This window comes from Heloderma suspectum, chromosome 3 (genome assembly GCF_057233095.1).
Source record: "Heloderma suspectum isolate Gila_16-S chromosome 3, 16-S_ref, whole genome shotgun sequence".
NCBI classification, from domain to species: Eukaryota; Metazoa; Chordata; class Lepidosauria; order Squamata; family Helodermatidae; genus Heloderma; species Heloderma suspectum.
Genome location: NC_139460.1, coordinates 291,548,919 through 291,568,442, shown reverse-complemented (window position 1 = coordinate 291,568,442; position 19,524 = coordinate 291,548,919). Strand labels below are relative to the sequence as shown.

Below are 19,524 nucleotides of genomic sequence, written 5' to 3'. Positions count from 1 at the left end.
GGAGTGGGCTCCTCTCCCACGGGTTGTTGCTCTTCCTCAGAATCAGAACTGCTCTGGGGCTCTATGGGCTCAGTTTCCACCCTGACAGACACAACAACATGGGCATATGGGCTGTTGGGGATGAGTGGGAGGGAACTGACGTGCTGCCTGCAGTGCACCTGACACGCCTGCTTTCACTTAGCAACCCACAACTGGCTCCTTCGTAGGTTGCTTGGCGTGTCATCCGAACTCTGAATGCTTAGCCCACCAACAACCCAGTGCCCTGAGTTCAGGCAACATGCAAAGCAACCTACGAAGGAGCCAGTTGTGAGTTGCTGAGTAAAAGCGCTTTCTCCCACCTGTGCATGAAAGCTAATGGATTGTTTAACCCTGTCAGTGTAGAACAAGGTCAATGCAGACAAAGGCAAACTGAGGTTAACACAGAGCTCCATGCCCCAAATCAATAACTTGAGGGCAGCTCCAAAAACATGTACATAAGCCCACTGGTGGGGTCCCATATCTCCAACACAATGATGACGTCAAGGCCTGAGTCAAGTCCACATTTGAGAAACCCAATAGGAGAACTGAGGGACCAGAGCAGAATTTTCTTTGTAATTGAAGCATCCTGTATACTAGTGGCAAACTCATTCTACAAGCGTGGATTCTTATGTAACTAAATCTACATAAGAAGATTATGTAGCCCCATCCACACGTGAGAGGGAGCTATTGGCAGGCTTAGAGAAGCTCCAAGGTTTGCAGATGTCAGGGTGGAAACTGAGCCAATAGAACCCCAGAGCAGTTCTGATTCTGAGGAGGATCAGCAATCCATGGGAGAGGAGCCAGCTCATCCCTTACAGGTGCAGCAGCTGGCAGAGATTCCTCCTGCCAGCATTCCTGAGATGGATAGTGATCCTGGCAGTGAGAAAGTGCAGGAAGGGGGCTTGCTAGACGCTTGACACAGACGCAGGGAGCGACAAGCGATGGAGGGCACGGAAAGGAGGCGTAGTGCCCGTTTGGCGTGCAAGCAACGGCCGCCTCCCGTGGACCCAAGGGAAAGAGGGAGGATCTCTCCCTAGCCCATAAGTTCAGGGTCTGCAAGTGATTCTCCTTCAAACGGGCACCAACTGCCTACACAGAGCATAGGCTACTCTGCTGTTCCTTGCTTAGTCGCTGGTGATTAGCATCTGAAGGAGTCATTAAGTTGTAAAAGGATTAAAGCCTTGAAAAGAATCCTTTCGTCTGTGTCTTGAGTCGGCTATTGGAGTGTAATGAAAGAGGCCGCTAGGGCGCTCCTGAAAGCAGAAGTACAAAAAACCTGGGCGGGTTTAAAACCTTAAAAGTGGGGGGTGGGGAGAGCCCAAAATAACCCATTGAGGACTGAGCATGCTCCCGCACCTGCTCCCCTGCCCTCTCTCTTTATAAAACATACACTCATGGACACATGCAATGTACTCTTGATTAAACTGAGAAACTTACGGATTTCCCTGAAGACTGAAAGGCACAAGAAGTGAATCTTACAGTCTTAGAGAAGGGTACCAAATGTACTCTGCATCCTAAACTAGGCTTGATTCCTATTTCAGCTCCAGAAGCAGCATCATTAGATTTCCAGAGTGACAAGTGATTGGATCAGCTCAGCTGGGCAACAGGAAATAGCCAGTGGTATTAAATTGCAAGTAACTTCGGTAGGTATGGAAAGTGCAGCAGGCCAGAGCAAAAGTGACCTATCTTGACATTACTTTGTACTGGGAAGGAAACATTTGAGAAAAAACTTGTAATGGTCTGATATTTACCTTGTTCTTGAAGTGTTAAGCAGCCTGAATATGAAGGTGCAGAGGCACATCCAAGATCCTTATGGCATGTCACAGTTCTGTGTTAAACCTATGATTGCTAACATGTATAGCACCATCAGTAGGCAACAAGCTACAAAAGTACCATCAACATGGGTACAAAGGCAGCTTAAGTGAACCAATATACATTTAGTCACTGCTTACAAGAAAAATGAAGCACATACCAGTATCCCTTTGGAGGATTTAGGATAATGAAAGAGAAATTCTAATTACTACTTTTAAAAACAATAACATTCTCACTTATAGTGCTTGGTTCCTCTTTATTCCAGGCAAAACAGACGTACTGCTGATTCAGGTTTAGAGTGCCGTGTGTCTTGGATGGGGGTGCACTCCACCTGGTCTGAAGCTTGGGGGTACTCCTCCACCCGATGTTCCCACCAGATGCGCAGGCAGGATCGGTGGTGAGGAGCACCTCTTGCCAGCTTCAGCTGGTATGCCGGCTCTGACCTAACTGGTGAAACCAGACCTAAACACAGTTATTCATGCCCTTCCCTCCAGATTAGATTACTGCATCACACTCTGCATGGAACTGCCCTTAAAACAGAGTTCAGGAACTGGAATAAGTACAAAATTGCTGTTGCCAGGGTGTTGTATGGCGCAAGGCATTCAGAACATATTATGCCTGTTTGGGTTTGTTTTCTGGTGCTAAATGTCTTGGGACCTGGATACCTTAAGCACCAACTTTTTTCATATGCTTCTTCCCACATGTTCAGTTGATCAGCTGAGGCCCTGCTCCAGTTCCCTTCGCTGTCTGAGGTGTGGCATACAATGACAGGGTGTAGAGCCTTTTCAGTGGTGGTCCCCACTTTGTGTTTCTTCTGTCTGAGTTTCGACGAGCCCAGTGCTAGATACCTTTAGGAACCTTGCTTTAAACCTGGTTATTGAAGAAGGTATTTAGTTGAGAAATACCTCTTCTCTGGATATGTCAATGCTGGTCCCATTTATCTTCATCCTGTTTTTGGTCTTACAGACTGCTGTGTTTGCTGCTTGCTGGAATTTTTTAGCCCCTTATGTTTTAAATGTGTTTTATTATGGTGATGGTTTGATTAATTTTGTGTATTTGTTTGTATATATTGTTTGGTATTTTATTGTTAGCCACCTTGAGTTCTTTTTTTTTTTTAAAGGCATGATATAGATTTTTTTTAAAGTAGATCAATCAATAAAATTATACACAAATATATATTTCATGGGATCTGTACCCTAAGAGGGCAATCCTATGGCCCCTAGAAAGCATCTGGGGGGCCATAGGATGCAGAGGCCCGAGCTCCCTGCTCCTTCCCTGTCCCCCTCACAGCCAGTGGATGGACAGAACTGACCAGCTGCCTCTCTGAGGTCACAAAGGTGACCTCAGAGGGTAGGGAAAGGGGGCATACCGATGGGAGGGGAGGGGATGGCTTACACTGTATCCCCAGGCCTCCCTAGCCTCCTTCCCTCCCACTCCCCAATGCCTGATGCCTGAGCTAGACGAGTGAATGCAGCCATCTAGCTGAAATGCAGAGCAGGAGGCGCACGGAGGTGAGATTGCCTCTGCACACCCCACTCTGCATAGGATACTGTCAGTCTCTGAGTTCAGAGGCTGATGGGCACCTGGATAGGACTGTGCCCTATTGCTGTGAAGAAGTTTGGATTTCTATCCAGCTTAGGGTACATGCTCAGTTATTCTTTCAGAAGTACACATTTAGCCCACTGGGTTTCAGTAGGGTTTATAGATGTGAGGTTGGAGTTTTTGGTTAGGATTATGAAAACTTTTGAGTGCTTGGATCCTCACCACAAATATTACTGCCTTTTGGCCTTCCTCAATGTCTGTAACAACAGCTTTCTCATCAGCAAAAGAGTTTTGAATATTCTGTAAAATGTTTACGGTACCACTTGGATTATTCCAGCCTTTCCCTTTTGTAAACAGAGGGTTGTTTAAGAGATTCCACAACCTGATGAACAGACAAAACCTTTATGTTTCTGTGCCATTTGGAGCTGCTGTTAATGAAATTGTTTTAATGAAATTCTGTTAATGTGTAGGAGACTTTCCCCTTTTATGCATTAGAATTAGGCACAATCGACCAAGAATTTCTTTTGCGTATGCTCCATTGAAATAAATGGAAGCCACACAAGAGCATAATACGCACTCCTATACCACTCTGGTTAATTTCGGTGGGGCTTATGCAGGAGAAGTTCCAAAACTTGGATTAAGCTCAAAGACAACATGAATAGCTGTATATTTAGAATTCTGATTGCTTATGTACTTTTCATATTTTGCTATGCTCCGTAGCTGGATCAGTATGCAGTCAATTATGTGGGTGACTGACAGGAGATATGAACTCCCTGCACTTTTTATGACTAAAAGTCCCTCTGGGGTTTTCCCTAGGGAATACACCCCTTGCATCACTCTCTTGTCCCACTAGGTGTCACTGTCAGGCTACAAAAAAACAGCCTCAGTCTTATCAGTCCCGCGGTACTCTGAATCCTCTCCTAGAGAAGTTTGGTATTCTATTGTATCAGGTTGCTAGTTCCAGGGGAATGAATGGTTAACTACTACAAAGCTTGAATTCTAAATATAATCATGCATCAAATCGCATATGCAGCCATACATTTGTCCCATTGGATTTCGGCTTCCTCTTACATCATCACAAATCATAAGTAGCTCATAGGCGTAAAGGAGATGCAGCCATAATTCGAGTTTAGGATCGGGCTGATAATGTGAGTGCTCTGCATTGCTTCTTTGAGACAGTTCTTAACAAGACTATGTCTGTAGCAGTGAAGTTCTGTAATGTAATAAATAAATTCCATGGCCCAGACTTGTACACACCTAAGGAGCTTTTGTGTGCTCATGGAGGGATGGCCAGTTTCCCCTTCTGGCTGCAAACCCTTTACACCAGGATTGGCAGAAGATAGAACTCCAGATGTTTGGGGCTTCTAACTCCCAGAAGCCCCTGCCAGTGGGCAAGAATGCTGCAAGTTGAAGCCCAAACCATCTGGAGATCTACTTTCAGCCCATCCCTGCTCTATGCCACATCAAGTACTGCTCCCGTTCACCAGGGGTCGAGGGGGAGCAACCACAAGGGCGGCAATGTAAACAAGGGCCTGAAAAGCATTGTTGGACAACACTCCTGTGGGTCCTAGCCCATAATTGGAATTTCCCAACTCTCCAGCTTTTGTCACATTTTGTCTGAGCAGACATTCTTTGGTGTCTTTAAATTGCTTGCAAAGTTCTATACCCAGGGCATGGCCTGAAGGCACATGAGGCAGCCACATAGTTGAAGCTAAGCAGGTCTGAGTCTGGTCAGTGTTTGAAGGGGAGACCACCTGGGATACGTTTGTAGCCACCTTGTGTTCCACGATGGAAGAAAGGTGGGATATCAGTGTAATAAATAAATATACTTTCTGGTTTCAGATATATGTGTCAGGAGCAGGGGCACTGCTAGGTTCTTAAAAGATCCAGGGCACAGGCCCATAACACAAATTTGCATATACGAGTCTAAGCGCATGTCTAATATATATGTGTGTGTGTATGTGTGTGTACATGCAGTGTGCTTGCATGTGTGTATAGATTGCAGAAAGACAGACAGAGTGTGCACTGACCCCCCACCCCACTTCAACTCAGACCCCGATTCAGCATTTTGGAAAACCTCCCGCTTCTACTCTGGCCAATTTGTAGTCGGACCACTTTAGCTTGGCACCAAACGTGATGAGTCTTTATGCTTCCTGTTGACTACCATGGGAAATTAGAAAAAAAACCTGTAACTTTTTGTTCTCAATCAGGAATCGATGATAATTTCAGGCATAGTAGCCCCCTAGAAGGGGATTACACCTGCCACATGCCAGAAAAATAGGTGCAGGGTTTTTATTTTGATTTTTTTTTAAAGGGAAGTGCCAATAGCATTCCAATCCTTGGAAGAATTGGATACAAATTTCAGGATTCACTGCCCCATCAGAGGAGATCATGTCTGCCAAATTTCAGAATGCTAGCCACAAGGGGTTTTGTGCAAGGGTGGCCTTGACATTATGAGGTCTCCAAAAGAGGACATACTTATCTCCCTATGTTCCTTGTGGAACATTGTTCTGAAAATTACAGACAGCCTACAGTTGTCCCTAAGTAAGAACCCAGCAGAGTTTCAGAAGGATAGGTGCAGCAGTTCACGTGGAAGGGGAGTTCTCCAATTTGGAGGAGGGAGTGATTTGCTTTCCCTTCCATTCATACCTTCCCTGATAGTTTTTGGGTAAATTTGTATGAAAATGCACCGCTCATTAGAGATGTCTCCCAGGCAAGAAATCTGCAAAGTTTCTGAAGGATATACATGCCTGCAAATTTAGAATTACTAGTATTTATTTACATTTCACCAGTGTTAGCAGCAGGGGAACATGGGTGGGAAGGTGCTATTGCACTCATGTCTTGCTTGTAGGTTTCCTGTGGGCATCTGGTTGGCCACTGTGTGAACAGAATGCTGGACTAGATGGACCTTGGTCTGATGCAGCACGACTCTTCTTATGTTCTTAAATATAGGGTGCCTCTGAGCATGTGCAGAATGTTTTTCTTTCACCAATGAGCACTTACATTCTCCCCCTACCAATTCTATTCCCCTCCATGCAACCATCCCTCCTCATCCTACCATCCTCCAGCAACTCTTCATAAAAACAGGTGCCTTGTTTTGTGCAACTCCTCTCTACCTCCTCCTTGTTATGCACAAGCTCTCATTGTACCTTCCTCCCCATAACTTCATTTGTGCCAAGACTTTACCAGGATTCAGCCAATGAATCTGTTTTCAAAACTAGGACTAAGTTATGGAGAAATTCTGAGCATATACTAAGTGCTTTTCCCTCACCATTGAAGCTAGAGTTCATGCAAAAAACCCGCAAACCCACAAATGACAAAACATGCATAGGACTGAGCTGAAAGGGTAGTCAATTCATTCACAGAATTGGGTAAGCACTGTATTAAGCTTGCAGTACCATGCTCACAACTCAGGTCTTATTTCTGAGTAAACATGCAGAACATCAAGGTCCAAACCTCCTTGCAAAAGTAACTTGTGCTGGAATCCTATGCAGACTTTTTTGAGGGTAAGCCTCATTAACCATAATGGGACTTCTCAGTAGGCATACATAGGATTGCATAAATTAGCAATATTTATCTCCCCTCCACTTAAAAAAACTCCCAAAACTCCTATTTTCTTAATTAAAGCTTTTTGTTCATAGGAACATAGGAAGCTGCCTTATACTGAGTCAGGCCCTTGGTTCATCTAGCCCAGTCTTGTCCACACTAACTGGCAGCGGCTCTCCAGAGTTTCAGGCAGGATTCTTTCCAACCCTACCTGGAGATGCTGGGGATCGAACCTGGGAACTCCTGCATGCCAAGCAGGTGCTCTGCCACTGAGCTGCAGCCCTTCCTATTGCTGGATAATGGCAACTGACAAACAAAACAGCCCCAGAATTGTTTCTCTGCAACCATGTGAACCCACTCTTCTCAAAGACTTGAGTGAGGAGAAGGAGAAAAACCAACCCTCTTGTCTGTTCGTATAAAGTCAAATACAGTTCAGAACTTCTCTTGCCCACCAAAGAGAATTCCCCAAGATATGCTCTGAGTGTAATAAAGAAGAAAAAGAAAGAACAGGATAGGGGAGGGAAGAAGAAAAGAAGAATGGTGATTGGAAATGTGCATGGGGATGGGGGGTAGAGAGAATTCCCTAAGCCAAGTGGCTCCTTTCAGATAGGTAGTACTTCAGAGGAATTTAGGAGGCTGTGCAGGGTTTGCAATGATTGCATGTACTTAAATGAGCTTTATGAGGTGAGGTGGCTGAGAGCTTTTTCTAGCTTTTTTAAAACTGTAGAACCTATTTAAAAGCCCCAGCAGTTTCTCAGTCATGACGCCACATAGTCCTAACCCTCCCTTTGGGATTATTTGAGTCCTACAGCTATTTAGGAGAAATTAAAGTGAAGAGGGAGAAAGAAGCCGAAATTTAAGCCAAAATTTTGCAAGAAGCAGTTCATGATCTGAGCCACAGTCAGCTCCAGGTCTTGTTTTTACTCAATGTATAGAGCTTCTTCATCTTTCCTGCAAAGTACATAATCAATCTGATTTCGATATTGACCATCTGGTGATGTCCATGTGTAGAGTCGCCTCTTGTGCTGTTGGAAAAGAGTGTTTGCTATGATCAGCATGTTCTCTTGGCAAAACTCTATTAGCCTTTGTCCTGCTTCATTTTGTACACCAAGGCCATGCTTGCCTGTTATCCCGGTGATTTCTTGACTTCCTACTTTAGTATTCCAATCTCCTATGATGAAGAGGACATCTTTTTTTGGTGTTAGTTCTAGAAAGTGTTGTAGGTCTTCATAGAACCGATCAATCTCAGTTTCTTCGGCCTCAGTGGTTGGGGCATAGACTAGAATTACTGTGATGTTGAATGGTTTGCCTTGGATTCGTACTGAGATCATTCTGTTGTTTTTGAGATTGTACCCCAGTACTACTTTGCCCACCCTTTTGTTGACTATGAGTGCTATTCCATTTCTTCTAAGGGATTCTTGCCCACAGTAGTAGATATAATGGTTGCCTGAATTAAATTCGCCCATGCTCGTCCATTTTAGTTCGCTGATTCCCAAGATGTTGACATTCAATCTTGCCATCTCATGTTTGACCACCTCCAGCTTACCTTGATTCATTGATCTTACATTCCAGGTTCCTAAACAATATTGTTCTTTATAGCATCGGACTTCCTTTTCACCACCAGACACATCCACAGCTGAGTGTCCTTTCGGCTTTGGCCCAGCCACTTCACTCTTTCTGGCACTACTTACTACCTGTGGCTAGCACAAAAGCCACTAGACCTAACTGTCTGAAATTTGGCAGGCTCAGTCAGCTCTATGGGGGCTGCCAGGTCCCCAAATTCAATGCATGTATGTGGAAGCACAAAAAAATTATAGCTCTTTATTTTGACAGATTTTCTTGAAAATAGCAAATTTTACCTGTGACTAGCACAGAAGCCACTGAACCTAACTGCCTGAAATTTGGCAAATCCAATCAGCTCCATGGGGGCGTCCAAGCCTCCACATTTCATGAATTTATCTTACAAACTAAAAATGTTATGGCCGTTTTTGTTTTCCAATGCAAGTCAATGGGAAAATGTAAAAAAGAAAAAGGCAATTAGGACAGCTCAAAAGATCCAGGGCCCAGCTCAAAAAAAGATCCGGGGCCCATGTCCAGGTGGGCCCTGCTGTAATGACGCCGAAGCATCCTGACCTGTGTTACTTTGGCCCATGTGGAGAACTGCTCAAGGCCACACAGACAAGGTTGAACCAGTTGTGTTAATCATCCTAGGTTCCACCTACTAAGACAGTCTGTTGGCTCCTCTGGGCATGACCTGACTTAAAATGTTTCCAGGTCAGATTTCTGGCCTTGTTTTGAAAGACTGCCCATGTATTTCCCAAGCACCGCTCTTAACTTCATCATCTGTCCCCCATCTCTCAGCCTGCCTTCCTAGCCTGGCATCAGCCCCCTTCTGGATCCACCCCATTTCTCTCCAAGCTCTAGTCCCAAGGCTGGCCTTAGGGGTGGGTGAGCTGGGTGGTCACCCAAGATGCCAAGCTGAGCTGAGGGGGATACCAAGGTGAGCTCAGTGGCTGTGTTTTTTAATGCACTGCCTGCAGTGAGCCAGGGTGCCAAAAAGCGAGTGTCATCTTTCTTTTAAGGTTCTACAGGTTGTTCGGGTACTAACTACAGAAATTATCTTCCTTCAGTTAGCTTTAAAGTATGTTTCTTTTTCCATTTCTACTTTGATATCATTTGGGGTAGGTAAAAATCAGTGGAACACAGCTTTTCTTTGAGGCAACGTTACCAAGCACGTAGCAGTTCAAATACTGTAAACTCTATAAGCACTATTTAAATAATAATAAAATAAAGCAGTAAGAGGTCAGCAGGATAATTTTTTTTATTAATAGCTTTTCTTTATTATTTTTAAAGATAAAAATAATGGATATTCTAAAATAAAGAATGTTTACCCAAAGAGAGGAACTGCTACAAAACAAAATATTGTAAGTAAAACCTGTGATAGTTCTACTGTGTTGCATAGTGCACTGCCACTGCTCAGAATGTGGCTTTTCAGACTTTGGCTTGTGCAAACTGTAGTGCAGCAGCGGAGAAATCAAGGTTTGAGCAATGTCGTTCCGTATGGACAACACACCTGTACCAGGCCCCATAAATCCTCGGGGGGGGCCCTGCAAAATGGACTACCAAGAGAGGGGGCACCAAAGGCAGTCCTCGCCCAGGGCTCTATTTATCCTAGGGCCAGCCCTGTCTGGTCCCATCCTGCTTCGAACAGAGCTTCTAATATTTCACAGTCTGAAATAAGGACCTGTGTATTTGTAACACATTCTGAGAAAGGATCACTCCTGTATCATTCCCACTCACCATTACACATTGATGAAGGCTCTTCATATTACACATTCCTATATATGCAGTTCATTTACTGTGCAATGGCCTGTCTTGCACTGTATTAAAAACTGAACATATTATTGTTGTTGTTTATATCCCACCTTTCAGGATAAAATCCTACTAAGGCAGATTACAAATAAAACAACAATATATTAATAAAACCCATTATAAAACAATATGAAATATAACTCCTAAAGATCCGTCCCACAGTGCAGTTGATGGTAGAAAGGCCTGTAGAGGAAAGGAGGGACATTCCAGCTAACGCAGGGCCCTGAGGTGATCTTCACCTGCCTCCCTCTCTCTTCTGGGAACCTTCCCACGGGGCAGTTCAATCATTTCACTATCGATCTGGTTGTACATATTGTAGAATAGCTGCAGCTCAAACACATTCCACAACATGATTTGTGGGTGGACGGGAAGCGAAGCACTGCCTTTTTGTGTCTATGTGCATGCATTTACATTCTTGTACTCTAGAGCATCTCAAACATTTAGCATCTAGAGGCTGGGGGAGAAGTTGAAAGCGGAAGAATTCTAGTGTGCATGTGTGAACACCAGCAAAAAGAAAATGTTGAAGGCAGGCACAAAATGTGCTTCTGCCCCGCAAGGCAAAATAGAGCACTGATTTATTCTGGACAGCTTCCTGAAAATAGTGAGCATTCCTGGTGAATAGAAAGAATCGGAGCATATGTGGGACGCATACCTCCAGCACCCTGTGTTCTTGGCTGCCTATGCCCCAGCACTGACAGTATGTATTCATTTTCTGCTTTAGGAAGCTGATTTGTACAGACAACTTCCCATGGAGTCTGACAACCTGGCCCCGGTTCAGACTGCGGTGAGCACACCTAACATGACACAAGACATGAGATCTATTACAAATAATGGGTCGGATCCCTTCCTGAACAGGCAAGTACACTGTTTGCTCACCAGCAATTTTATATTCTGTAGTCTGGGCCAAGTTTGAAATTCTCTTACCTGTTAGGGAGCCTGTGATTTCCAAGCAAAGTCATTTAGACTTTCAGTTTGTAGATTGGGATAGAGATGGGGAAAAGGCAGTTTTGCCTGTTAAAATGTGGATGCTTTAATTAAGCGGGCATTTAATTGTTCTATAGCCAATTCTGATTTAACTATTCCTTATAGATGTCTGTAGGGAACTGGTCAGAAACTGGCCAAAGATCTTTGTAATTTGGGAACAGAGTGATGTTAGTGTAAGACATATGACTGGCATTCAGCCTGAGGAAGATATCTGTGTAACTAGAAAAACTTGCATACCACATGGTGAAACTTGATTGGTACTAATATACAAGCGCTGCTTTACTGTCCCTGTGAATTTTGATCTAATGGACTGACACGGCTATTTGTTTTTGAACAACTGACATAATCTGGCATCAGTGGAAGTTGTGATGCAGCAACATGGAGATAAATGCCATAATCTCCCAGTTAAAGTTTTGGCTGTGGGTATCGTGTGCCCGACATAACCAACATGGTTGGTGTCAAGAGGGGCGGGACCAGATTTGGTTAAAACATACAAAGTAACATGCACTTCTGCCTATTTCCACTTACTCTTTGTAAACTTTCTTCCCAGAGTCAGGCTACTGACAAATTTGGAATTCTTGGCCAAGAGTGGAGTGGCAAATGGAAGGGAATGGACCTGGATGTTGTGGATAAGTGGGTCAGCACAGTCAGGGGACAGGAAATAGGGGTTGGGAAATAAGCCCAGGAAGCTGCAATGTGCTGAAACCTAACCCCTGGCCACAGGGACCTAGCAACCTGCCTTATACCATCTCTGACTATTTATCCATCTAGTCCAGAATTGTCTACCCTGATTGGCAGTGGCTTTAGGGGGTCTCAGGAAGAGGTCTTTCCCATTACCTGCTACCTAATCTTTGTTTTTAAACCTGGACATTGTAGAGGTTAAACCTGGGACCCTTTGCATCAAAGCATGTGCTCTCCCGCAGAACTGTGGGCCCTTTCCCTTACGCATGCCTAGCTTCATCTCATTTTTGAGCTTTCTCTGCCGCCTAATTGCAACCATGAGGTCTAGAATGATTTGTCTGGGTTTAAAAAACAAACAAACAAAGCTATGCTTTCCAGATTGCCAAATTCTGTGCTAGATAACTGATTGGCACAGGGGAACTGTCAAAACAGGTAGAGTACATCCAGGCCTATCTTGGGCGCTTAGGTCTAGCCACATGGGCTCAAGCCGTCCTCTCAAGAGCCATCCTGGAGACATATGTCTTGATGAAGCACAACTTTGACTGAGGATTCTTCATGTCTCAATTCATAGTGGGCCATACCACTCCAGGGAGCAGAGCACAGACAGTGGCCTAGGCTTAGGATGTTACAGCATACCAACTACACCTGAAGACTTCCTCAGCAATGTAGATGAGATGGATACAGGTAGGAAACAAGAAGCAATTTTTTAAAAAATTTTAACGCAATCATAAGAGATTCCCCCAACAGCCAGGGTCACTTTTATGCTTGCCTGAACTGCATATTGTTTTGCATCTGCTTCCAAGAAGCAGATTCTTTTGCATCCGAAACCAGGAAAACCCTGGGGTTCAAATGTTTCTATAAGCCAGTGCACAAATTATGGGGAAGAGGTAGGGGGGCCTATAGTGAAATCCACAAGCACCATCCCTTAATTCCCTACAATTTTAGCCAAACCTCATAGCCCACTGTACCCTTCCAAAAACAATAGCAAAAGGAGCCATCACAAAAGGTAAGAGGGCAGAGGGACCTGTGATTCAAGTACTGCTATAAGCCCTTCCATCAAACCTCTGTTAGGCAGGGGCTGGCGTTGGTGACTCAGTAGTCCCGGGTACTCTGCATATGATCAGAGGTGCTCTCTTCTCCAGCTGGTTGGTATATGAAAAAATCAGATTCCATGCTCCATCAGAACTTCTGAAACAGATTTGAGGGCCTGCCTCTGGAATGTATTCTTCAATGAAGGTGTCTAACACTGCTCAAGGTGGCCCTTGTGGGAAGGTGGTACGTTCCACTAGGAATCAGAAGTGTGATGGTCCTTAAGAAATGCATTCATACAGGTATAGCTCATGTACACCTTATTTAATAAGACCACAGAGGGATATTCTTAATTTTTGCTTGTGCTTCTCACCCTTTGCTGACAGCTAGTTTTATTCAAAGACAGGCGAATGGTTTGGCTGGGCTGTAAGTGTGAGCATGATTCAGACGTGGAAATTCTGGGATTCTTCTCTGTCATAACCCAAAGGTACTTTGAGCCAATGGCTCCTTGTGGGAGCAGTAGTTCCAGTAGCCCCCAACCTACAAAGATCTCACCTTTCACTTCATTGGAGGGACTCGTTCCATACATTCATAGAGATGCACATGCAGCACTGTCCATTGAAGATAGTACTGAAGGGCTAGCAAGACGGACACACACCTCTGGGTTGGGGCACAGATGGTCTTTTCACATCAACCCAATTGGCTTCATAAGAACATAAGAGCCATGCTGGATCAAACCAAGGGTCCATCTAGTCCAGCATTTTGTTCACACAGTGGCCAACCAGCTGTGGCCACACCAGCTGGTTGGCCACACTCAAACAGGGCATGAGTGCAACAGCACCCCCCCACCCATGTTCCCCAGCAACTGTTGTGCATAGGCTCACTGCCTCTGGTACTGGAGGTAGCACATAGCCATCAGGACTAGTAGCCATTGATAGTCTTTTCCTCCAGGAATTTGTCCAACCCCTTTTAAAGCCATGCAAATTGGTGTCCATCACTGCTTCCTGTGGTAGTGAATTCCATAGTCTACCTGTGCACTGTGTGAAGAAGTGCTTCCTTTTATCTGTCCTGAATCTCCCACCAATCAGCTTCATAGGATGACCCCGGGTTCTAGTATTTTGAGAGAGGGAGAGAAATGTCTCCCTATCGACATTCTCCACACCATGCATAGTTTTGTAAGCCTCTGTCATGTCTCCCCTTACCCTCCTTTTTTCCAAGCTAAAAAATCCCAGCTGTTGTAACCTTCTCTCATAGGAGAAATGCTACAGCCCCTTGATCATTTTAGTTGCCCTTATAAGAACATAAGAATTGCTTCAGATTGCTCCTGACTCTCAACACCACTTTAGTCGCCACTTTCTCCTCTTTGTTTAAGCCTTCCTTCCTCACCATGGTGCCTTCCAGATGTTTTGGACTTCAACTCCCATCAGCCCAACCAGCATGGCTAATGGACAGAAGTCCTGGGACGTGTGGTCTGAAACATCTGAAGGGCACCAGGTTGGGGAAGGATGGTTTAAACTAATGTCAAGATGTCAGCCTGTGACATTAAGACCTTCGTCTCACTGGGGTGGTAAATTCCATCTGGTTATACCAGGTTGGGGAGTGGGGGGTGTGCAACTGAACGCTCCTCCAAATAAGAAAAAAAATTCCTTGACATAGAAAACTAACATGTCAGAGGAAAGGCTAGGCTAGAATCCTTCTCCTCGGCATCTAGTTTTCTTTGTAGAGATAACTTATTTTTGTATGGAGGAACATTGTCATGTGAACTTCCAACTGCATACTGAAGTGGTACAGCTTCGGGGAAGACTATAGCCCCTTTCAGATGGTGGTGCCACAACAATGCTGCCACTAACCTACCCACATTCGTAGAACAGATGAAGGGCTTTTGAATCTCTTCAAATATGTGAAGAGGGCATATGAAGATAACCTAAAATTTTCAAGTGGGGTCTTCTGCAGATGCAGACACTGAGAATGTAGTATTGACTGGGTTCAGACCACATGATAACTCACACTCAAGGGTTGAGTGTGGGTTGTTGTTGAACCATGGGTTGTTATTGAAATGTGGGCTATTGTTGTCTGAATGCAGCAGTGCTAACAAACCATGGTTTGATACCCACGAACAACCCCTGAAGAGAACCCATGGTTTGTTGTTGGATTGTGAACTGTGAGTTGTTTGTGGTTAACAAACCATTGTTATTGCGGCTGGGTTCAAACAACACAATAGCCCACATTTCAACAACAACCCATGGTTCAACAACAACCCACGCTTCACCCATACTCAGCTCTTGAATGTGGGTTATCGTGTTGTGTGAACCCAGTCACTGTGTCCACTAATTTATTTATTATGCTTAAAAACATTCTTCCTTTAAGAAACTGAGGTTCCCTTCTCTCTCCCTCTCTCTCTCTCTCACACACATACACCCCTATGGTACAGGAATACCTGCAAACACATGACCAGGACCAATTGTTTGGGAAAAGACCCATGAGAGTGAATTGCCCAGGTGCTTTCAGCATACACATGCAGACTGCATCCACGTGGGATAACAACAATGGGAAGCCTCTCTCTTGCAGTTGTGTGTGTGAGTGAGTGTAAAGTGTGGTTTACAGGAGGCTCCCAGGCAGTCTCACCATCCATCCACTAACAAAGGTGAGACTTGTGTAGTTTTAACAGTGTAACAGCATCACATGCTTACAGATCGATGAGCCTAATTTAATGGTAAAAGATGAATAGCCCCCAGGAAGTCTAGATTGGGAGGTTGGGTTGGGGAGCAACCAAGCCAACCTGTGGCTAACTGAAAGGCTGGTTTTAGACAACAAGATAACCCACACTCAAGGGTTGAGTATGGGTTGAGTGTCAGTTGTTGCACCATGGGTTGTTGTTGAAACGTGGGTTATTGTGTTGTCTGAACCCAGCTGCAATAACAAACTATGGTTTGTTAACCATGAACAACCCACAATTCACAACCCAACAACAAACCATGGATTCTCTTCATGGGTTGTTTGTGGTTAACAACCACAGGTGTTGTGTTCTATGCAAAATAATATCTTGGTGAAGAAGCCAGTGCCTCAGTAATTTCTTCTCTTCTTTCGCAGGAGATAATGTAGCACAGACTCCCATGAATATCAACCCGCAACAGACCCGTTTCCCCGACTTCCTTGACTGTCTTCCAGGAACAAATGTTGACCTTGGGACATTGGAGTCTGAAGACCTGATTCCCATACTCAATGATGTGGAATCGGTCCTCAACAAAAACGAGCCCTTTCTCACCTGGCTGTAACTGATCATGCAACATTTCCGTTCCCTCTAGAAATTAAGGCCGATCATCCTCAAGTCCCTCAGCTAACCAGCCTGATGCATTACCAACATTTGCCTAACCCACTTTATGTCAATGAATCTTGGTCTAGATTTCACTGACAATAACTTAAGTATGAAATATATACAAATATACATATATAAATATATAGAGATACATATCTATTTTTAAGAAGTAGAATTACTTATACACATCTATAACCGTTCATCTTTAGTTACGTAGAAATGTTTTGAGGGCATGAGAGCATTTTTTTTTTTTTTTTGCACCATGTCTGAACTTACGGTCATTGGTTACACACAACAATTTTGATTAACCAAAAAAAGAGAGCTGACTGCAAGAAACTTTAGACTGCAGAAGATAGCTTGATTCCAAAACAACCCTTGCATGTAATCAAGTTGAGTGCAGTTCTACAGTTGCATTTATGATGATTGTACCAAATGCTTGTTACCTATATAACCTGAGCTTTAAAAATCATTGTATTTTTAAGTAAACTCGTACTGTATGGAGTACATAGCATCTTTTTTTTTAAGTTCCAAATCAGCCTGAAGATGGTTTTACTTGCTAAGTAAAACTTGCTAAGGCATAAAGAAGTACTATTTGCCTCTTTTTCCAGTTACTGTATGGTTTATAGATAAGACATATTGCTAAACTAAAAGTAAGTGAAATGTTTTACTTACAGTTTTTACACTACTACAATATTGTAAAATAGACCAGGCTGGTACTAATTGATGCCATTTTAATGTGATTACAAACAGGTCTGGTTGTTGTTTTTTTTAAACCACACACTACACTTTATATGTAGCTGTTTAAAATACACTACAATTTTAGAATGGATCATAAAAGCAATAAATGTTTAGTTGTGTCAAATGGAAATGAAACAAATACTCAGCAAAACACATTTTTTTAAATTCAGGGAAAAATGTGGCACAGTTTGACATTTCTGAATGCAGTAGAAATTAATTTTGTAAAGCCTCGTTATCTTTTTTTAAAGTAATTATGTATTTTGTTGATGAAACTTTAAAAGCTAGAAACAGAAGCTACACTTTATCAGGTAGTGGATAAGCCAACATCTCTTTGTCAGCATGGCGAAGATGCGAAGATTCTTAGCCAATTGTTTGTTACTTCTGACATATGGGACACAAGGCACTATCTTTGTGGTATTTCTATCCATACCTATCATATTCATATAAGGGGTTTTTAAAAATAGCTGATATTTGGGACTGAGAATGCATCGAAGACTTTAAATCCCCACTTCCCCTGAAATGCAAATGACGTCCTGAGATCCTTAAGTATTTTTAGCTGATATTATTTATAATCTATGAATTTTAAGCTTTTTTATATTGAAAAAAAACAATCCTTTTATAGAAGGCATTATAATTAATACAAGCCTCTTAATACATGATATGCAGGACAAGCAAGAGGCATTGCTCTTTGCGGTGTTTCAAGTTCAATACTGAACAGTGGATTGGGTTATTCCCCCCTTCTTTTCAGACTAGCTGAGAAAAAAGGCAAGTGAAATGGGTGGGAGGCTGAAGTCATTAGAATATGGGCTTGGAAGGAGAATGGTTTTGGGGGCGGGTGGGGGGAATGCAGACAGTGATGCTGGAATATTAGAAGGACAGATCAGGGGAATTGCCTATATGGAGAACTACCACTGATCAATGTAATACCTGTGAATATTACCTTATTGGAGAATCGTTGCATGAAGGTAGCTGTTCTGACAGCACCAAGTTAGGGTCTTTTAAAAAAAAAAAACTTTTCAAATGTGGGTGATGAAAAATCAAGAGCAGTGAAGTTCAATTTTTGCCTCAGAAAAAAATACATTTTATATAGGGCAGGGGTGGGTGGGTAGACTGTGGAAAAGGTAGGTAGTTGTGAGTTTAGTTTGTTTTAGCAGATTATTGCACCTGCATAAAATATTTTCAATGGGCATTTTTCCCTTTTGTTTTAAAGGTCTTCTTACTTCTTCTTTTGCTCACTTAACATATAGAATTAATCATTAAGAGAGCAGTAAAAGTTGTCTTCGAGCAATGTTATTGCATTTTCCATTATTTATGGATATCAGCTGTAAAGTGAAAAGCTGGCAGTCCTAAGGTGTGTTTTTTTCTTTTAGTTATGTGAACATGCTTCCTTCCTTTCTCTTTCTTTCTTTCTTTCTTTCTTTCATGCTCAGAAAACAGGAAGTTTTTAGGGCCAGATCGAAATCTCGTGAAAATCATTGTTGCTCAAGTTAAGTTAGGTTTTTGTTTTGTTTCTTTGTTCACTTACAAGATGCAGAAACAATGCCACAATTGTATAGGAAGATTTGACAGTGCCTGGAGTTTTATATTTGAGGATTTATGAGCCAGTCAATGGTATTTGCAGTTGTAAAAAAAGGATATTGGGCTCATAACTGAAATAAATCAGTGAAGGGATTAATGGAAGAGGGTTGGATTACTCCAAGTGAGGATTTGGACTGATATGTTTACATTTGAAGAGCCAGTTCCAACATTTACAGTGCAATTCTATGCATGCCTACTCAGAAGTAAGCCCTAATGAATTAAGTTTGGCTTACTCCCAAGCAAGTGCATATAGGATTGCAGCCTTAATTGCCCATAGTAGGAGAGGAATGAATTCTACACGACAGTTTATACATCAGTTTATACCCACCAGCGATTCTTTTCAAGTAGCAAGAGCTATAGCTATAGAATTCTCCTTCTATTCTTTTTGAGGAAATCGTCCTAAGGTTCAGCATAAATCAGAATGCCTTCCATGTAAGGTGGCCGTCACTTGGAAAGGAGCTTGACTGCAGGGAGGCACATTTTGGCCATGTTTTGACAGGGCGTGTAGCAGCAAGGGAAGTGTATTGCCTTAGGAAATAAGACACCATCCCAAAGATTGGCTAGGAGGCAACATTCAGTCCCAGGGTAAGTGATGCCATTTCTAGAGCACTGCAGACAACCTCACATACAACCAGCATATCCATCTGCATATAGGAAAGGATACACCAAATCCTTTCCCATGCATTTCAGTATAAGGGACATCCCTTCGTCCTAGCAGAGCTACCTCCTTAGAGTCAGTGGGGGATGCTCACTTTTATTGGAGCACATCTGGAGCTCTAGATAGGAGGCCTAAGCAAGAGAAGAATGTGGAAAACGTGAGAGAAAGTGATGGTGTCACACATCACTCATGGTACCGCTCTTTCCTCTCTCTCTCTCTCTCCCCCTCTCTCTCTCTCTCTCCCCCCCCC

At 43.2% G+C, this 19,524-nt stretch overlaps 1 protein-coding gene across 1 annotated transcript in view; it reads left to right on the top strand.

Moving 5' to 3' along the window:
* WWTR1 (WW domain containing transcription regulator 1) overlaps positions 1–18,032 on the top strand; it is a 124,429-nt gene extending 106,397 nt beyond the window's left edge. Inside the window, exons 4-6 of the mRNA XM_084847268.1 lie at positions 11,012–11,145; positions 12,527–12,639; positions 16,075–18,032. Of these exons, the coding sequence (XP_084703394.1) occupies positions 11,012–11,145; positions 12,527–12,639; positions 16,075–16,259 (432 nt within the window). The 3' untranslated portion in view covers positions 16,260–18,032. The remainder of the gene's footprint in view (positions 1–11,011; positions 11,146–12,526; positions 12,640–16,074) is intronic.
* The last annotated feature ends 1,492 nt before the right edge of the window (positions 18,033–19,524 follow it).